Here is a 5,621-nt window from a genome sequence, read left to right as displayed (position 1 = left end):
ATTTTTCTCTGCAAATATATATATTTAGGAGCTGCAATACAGAATTAAGGAAGCACAGGAGATCTACGAAGTAAGAATGGCTCAAAAGGAGCCTGAAAATTACCTTTAGAAGGGCTGATGGAAGAGAAGAGCATGTACATATGTTTATATAAAAGTTTGGTAAAGGTGGGGAGAAATTCAGAGAAGCAGTTACAAAAATCTGACTGTGGCAACCTGATCTACGCTGACCAGTGCTATTTAAGAGGTCTATTAAGATTACTTTAAAAAAAAACAAAAAAAACAAAAAACAACAGGACACACATTAGAAAAACATTCCTTCATCTGTTTTTTGTGGGGCAGCAGTAGAAAAAGGGGAAACAGGGAAAAAAAAATTACAGGGTGATTTCCAATCAACCATCACAACTCCCAGACTGACCTGGCTTTGTGTGGACTGCTTCATCCAGGCTTTCTGCAGCTAAAACTGCTGGCACCACGTCTGCTTTTAGTTCCTCCTTTCCTTCAGATGTGGTTTCCTTACGAATAATGTTCATGTTTATGGTCCTTTCTACTTTGGGCTTCGAAGTTTGAAGAGTGTGCTTCAGGAAACGTGCCTTCAAGGCTTCTAATTCTTTAAATACATGTTGATTGCATGAAAATTAAATGAATTTGACAGTATTAAATTTGTATCAAGAGCAGGTCTTGAAATTTTTTCAAAAGACATTAATTAAAGCTGTAAACCTTGGACATTTTGGTACTTGTAAAACAATTTGACTAATAATAAGTCATTACAAAATATTTTTGCAGTAAGTAGTACTAAATGACATTACCACTGAGTATGATTTACTCACAAGAACTCAACTCTACACTTCCAGCCACCAGGAATCTCTAAGTTTCTGTTAACAAATATATTTAAGACTAATGGCTCATCAGTAAGGAGCTGGAGCAAGCATTCCTTCAAGCATGTGAATATGAAGGAATCAGAATTTCCCTTTCCAGCATCAGTTATAGGAAACACATAAGAATCTACACTGGTAAGAAAACATGCCTGACTCTGCTCTAACACCTGAACATTTCTCAGGAGGTTTTCCTTTTAAATTCAGTTTCACTCTGCTTACTTAAGAAGATCTGACAGTATTACAAGAATAAAAGCGATACCTTTATTCAAATCAGATTCATCAAGGTTTATAAAAGATTCATTGCCAGAGCAGATTCTTGGCTTGATGGTCAAATCGATTCCCAGCTCACGGAGTTTATCCAACTTGGACTTCTTCACTTTTTCAGGCTGTGCTGCCAATCCAGGCCCCATTTGTTGGTTGTTTTCCAGCCCTGGTGCTGTTTCATCTCTTTGCCCAAGGGCACTGCCTCCAACTGCTAGAGGAATTTCTCTCTCTTTCTGATCACTGCAATCAGTGCTTAGGACTGATTGTGGTTCTTCTGTTTCACTGGCAGTTGTTACAGTCGTAGCACTATGAGAATCATCATTGTTCTTTCCAGACTTTTCAGCACAGTCTTCTGTCAAGTTCTCCCCTACATCGAGGAGAGGATCTTTGGCAGCAGAATCAGTGTCTCCACCAAGGTTTGCTTCTGGTTCATTAGCTGCTGATTGATCACCTTCTGTTGGCCCATCTTTGCAATCTGTGCTAGAGGTCTTCGTGCCTGCAGCTTCTTCATTTAGGGTGAACTGATATTTAGTGGACCTAACGAAGGCAGAAAGAAATGCATCATCTATGGCTATCAGGAAAGGAGAGAAAAGGCTGAGAACAAACTGAGAGAAGTAAATAATTTTCTCTTATTGATGTGTAAGAAGAGGTGAAGGATAAAAGTCTAGAAAACTTCATTTTGAGAAAAGCATAGTACAATTTCTTTACACTGCTCTATATAAACAAATTCCTGGGAGATTTTACACCCACAGTTACCTGAGTACTTTACTACATGTTATTCAAAACAAAGTATTTCCAGATATTTACTGCATCAGAAGACTCTAAGAAAAAAGCAGCAGTTTCTTTTTAAGGCTTACCAGAAGCAGTGACTGCACAAAAAGCAGATGTGTGCATGTGATACAGCCCTATAGCACGCCCACAACAAAGTCTGCTTATCCCCCAGAAGCAAAGCTGGGATATCCTCAATGTTTATGAAAATACACGAGGAAGGTTTAAGTCCTTACTTCAGCAATGCCATGGCATTTCCTTCATACACTGGTCGAGATCTACGCTTGAAGAATTCATGAACACTTTTGGCCTCAGGCATATGGTATGGGAGAGACACAGATGACTCTACCAGAGAAACAAGGTGCAAGAAAAGTCAAATAGTCATCTAAGGCATTTATATCTTTAAAAAGGTCCTTGATTAAAAACAGTCTTTTACTCTTCAACCCTAAGTAACTAATGCCAGATAGAAGAAAGATCTGTTCTTTCAGATAAATCCTTTCTGTTTCTCCCCTGAATTTCTTACTAATTTAAATCCCACTACATACTAAAAAAAAAAAAATGTAGTTGTACCTCTAATAAGCCGCTGGGTCTCACTATGTAGCTGTTTAATGGCTTCCTTACTCAACCTTGCTGCTTTCCGCTCCTTAGGAAAAGAAAAGAAATGTCTCTGAAGTCAGAATGGAAAATTTGGGATTCTCTTTTCTCTGAATAGCTGTTTTTCCTCTTTCGAGTTACAAGAAGGCAGCATAAAACAATGAAATGAAACAGGAAAACAGGAAACCAACAAAAACATCTGATAGCATTGAAAAGATGACACAAAAAACTCCCAATGGTTTGAGTAACTGTAACGAACAACAGAAGAATACTTCACCTTCCTTTTTGGTTCTTTTAATGTGGATTCCTCATTATCATCATCAAAGACATGTTTGTAGCCTTCATCCTCAGAAAACCGTTCTTTGTTCTACTTTGCATAAAGGAGAGATTCATTTATTTGACCAGATAAACAGGCATAGCGAGGGCAAACAAGTCAGAATAATCATACAGAATCCTAACTGGTCACCAAAACCAGCAAAACAGGATCTGCACACATTTTCATCAACAAGCACAAATCCTGTATAACACTATGGCAGATTTCCAAAGCTTCTACTGTAGCCTTACAACTTTCCAATACTACATTCCTCTATCTTTAAGAACAAAAAACAGAGGACTATTTTACCCTCTGTCATAAACAACTGTACAAAGTACAGTTGTCAAAAGGTTTCACATATGCTCAAATAAAATGCTTCCTGCTAATATCCAACAGTGTTATATTGCTATACCTTGTATTTCTTTATTTTCTCTTTCACTGCTGCTCGTATTGACTCTATTGACTCCTCATCCCCTGGGAAGGAATCGTTCTCCTCTTCTAAGCCATTATCGAAAAGTTCTTTGTCATCAAGGAGACACCCACTGTCATTAAAAGGAAACCTCTTACCACCATCCACCTGCTGGCCCTAAGAAGAAAATATTTGAATTAATTGTTTCAGGATTTCGTCTTCAGTTCTTTGACGTGCATTTAAAGTTACTGTCAACAGATCTCAAGGAAACTTAGAAAATATGTATGCCAAACTTAGTCTAGCATCTGCCATGCCCCGTAAGCCAGTCATGTTCACTTCAGAGCAACGCACAACTGATAAACTAAATGCATGGAGCAGTGTTCCCTAAAATAAACAGGACTCTCAATAGTCCTTGTGGATGCTATACTCTATCTGTTGTGCTAATGAGGACAGAAAGGATGCAGAAGCATTGAAACAAAATAATACTGTTAAATATTTAAGTTAACGCAGAAAGCATCTGAGATTTTCTGCTAAAAGCACGTACCTCTGAGCTTGGCTTCTTTTCTTTTATTAGCTGTTTGATGGACTCAGCTCTTCTTTCCCTCTCCTTTCTTCTTCGAGGTTTTCCTACAGATTTTTCAGCTGCCTTGACTTCAAAACTGTGTTTATGTTTTCTGGATTTTTTCCCAGATTTCGGTGGTCTCTCCTCTCCCAGCTCATTCTCAGACAAGACAGACGTCCTGCTTGTGTCAAGATTTTCAATTTGTAAATTGTCACCAGTGTCACTGTCATCGCTGCCCAGCAGACCCTGGCGAATCCGAGATTTCTTGTTTCTCTGGGCAGTGACCTCTTTTTCCTCTCCATTTTCTGTGTTTCCACCCAGAGTGTCATTCTGCACAGAACAGTCACCATTCTCTCCATCTTCACTTTCACTGTCCTGAAGCACCTTCTTGCCTTTTGCTTTTCTACTTACAAAAATCTCTTCTTCTGAATCTGACAAATTATATTAAAAGAAAAGAAGTGATGTGTGCTATGGAAAAGTACATTCCAGTGGTTAATTAACAAGCAATTGATTACATATAAAGCTACATATCTGCTAAATTTTATAGATGTCAATTACTGTAACTGTTGACATCAGTTATATCAGCATGAAATCGAATATTCAAAATCTACCTCTCCAGCCTCGAAAAAAAGGCAAAACTGAAAATCCTTCACTGATAGATCAGTAATTTGAAATAATAATACTGTAGTAGATGAAGCAAACCATGAAAAGGAAGGAAATGAGCCCGTTTACCACTTCCCTTTCTGTACCTCGAAACCCATTTTTCTGAGATCTACAGCACTCTGGCCACATCCTAAGAAACAAAACCAGCCCTTTAGCCTCGTATAGCAGCCCAGCAGCTCCCCATTTCCCAGGCAGCCCTGGTGAACCCGGCAGCCCCATTACAGACCTGCATCCTGGGGGCACACGGTGCCGGTGGGCAGCCGGCCCGGTGAGGGGAGCTCAGCGCTGCCCTGCCCGCTGTCTGAGTCGCTGCCATGGGCCTTCAGCACAGCCACATCCAGCTCTTCTGGTTGCAGCTACAAAGCAATGACAGCTTTCCTTAGCACCGCGTTTATGCGCAAACGGCCCTTGGGGCCTAAATCCACCCCAAGGCCTTGGCTGAGCTCTCCCATAGGATCACACACGCGTTATTGGCATTCATTTATTTACACACTTATTTACACACTCCAAAAATCTTTATTAGCATCTAATCGTGCTTCAGGTGACCTCGCACGCAGACAAAACAAGGTAATCAGCGCTCAGGGCGATCCCCACTGAGAGCGACGCGCCCCGAGAAGGGCAGAAGGCGCCATCAAAACGGAAGCACCGGCCGCGCCGCCATCCCGTCATGCACCGCGCCGCTAAGCCAGGCCCCGCCCCTCCCTCCTGCGCGCGCGGAGATAGGCCGCTATGACCTTCCCACAGTACATCGCGAGGCGGAAGTGAGCGCCGCCGCTGGGCATGCTGGGAAGTGCAGTTCTGAAGCGAGGCGGGAGGAGCCACCCGGATCACGGGCAGCTGTGGAGGCGCCGCCGTCTCGCTCGGTGCCCATCCCAACCCTCCGCCGCATCGCGGTCACGGGAGCTGCGAGGCCCCCGGCGGCCGCCAGCCGGATGCGCGGAGCAGTAGGACTCACCTCAGCGGGAGCCGCCGCCATGGCCCGGGCCGGACGCAGTCGCAGCGCTGTCGCGTAAGAAACCGCTTCGAGTCTTCGCGCGCTGCCCTAGCCCCGCCCTGCTTCGGGAATAGCCAATCCTTGTTCAGTCTGTCCGTTTAAGCCCCACCTCCCCTATGCTTGATTGGGAGATTTTTTCCGCCTTGCCCCGCCCTCTTCAGCTCGCCCAATCACCGCTC

General features: G+C 42.8%; 1 protein-coding gene across 1 annotated transcript; it reads right to left on the bottom strand.

The window, feature by feature from the left end:
* Positions 1-374: 374 nt before the first annotated feature.
* On the bottom strand, positions 375-5,538 carry LOC104914314 (claspin-like). The gene is made up of 9 exons (XM_010723430.3): positions 5,404-5,538; positions 4,675-4,804; positions 3,768-4,216; positions 3,227-3,400; positions 2,779-2,868; positions 2,478-2,550; positions 2,144-2,252; positions 1,135-1,676; positions 375-607 (listed from the first exon to the last, which is right to left on the bottom strand). The coding sequence occupies exons 1-9, from the start codon at positions 5,422-5,424 to the stop codon at positions 390-392; spliced, it is 1,806 nt and encodes a 601-aa protein (XP_010721732.1). The 5' UTR covers positions 5,425-5,538; the 3' UTR covers positions 375-389.
* Between the last annotated feature and the right edge of the window lie 83 nt (positions 5,539-5,621).

This window comes from Meleagris gallopavo, chromosome 25 (assembly GCF_000146605.3).
Source record: "Meleagris gallopavo isolate NT-WF06-2002-E0010 breed Aviagen turkey brand Nicholas breeding stock chromosome 25, Turkey_5.1, whole genome shotgun sequence".
NCBI classification, from domain to species: Eukaryota; Metazoa; Chordata; class Aves; order Galliformes; family Phasianidae; genus Meleagris; species Meleagris gallopavo.
Note: the sequence above shows the minus strand (reverse complement) of the source record. Positions and strands in the feature narration are given on the sequence as shown.

Coding starts and splice junctions, on each gene's coding strand:
- LOC104914314 (XM_010723430.3), bottom strand. CDS start 5,424: ATGGCGGCGGCTCCCGCTGAG. Junction 1,677..2,143: donor AATGCCATGGCATTGCTGAA/GTAAGGACTTAA, acceptor TGCCTTCGTTAG/GTCCACTAAATATCAGTTCA. Junction 608..1,134: donor TGAATCTGATTTGAATAAAG/GTATCGCTTTTA, acceptor ATGTATTTAAAG/AATTAGAAGCCTTGAAGGCA.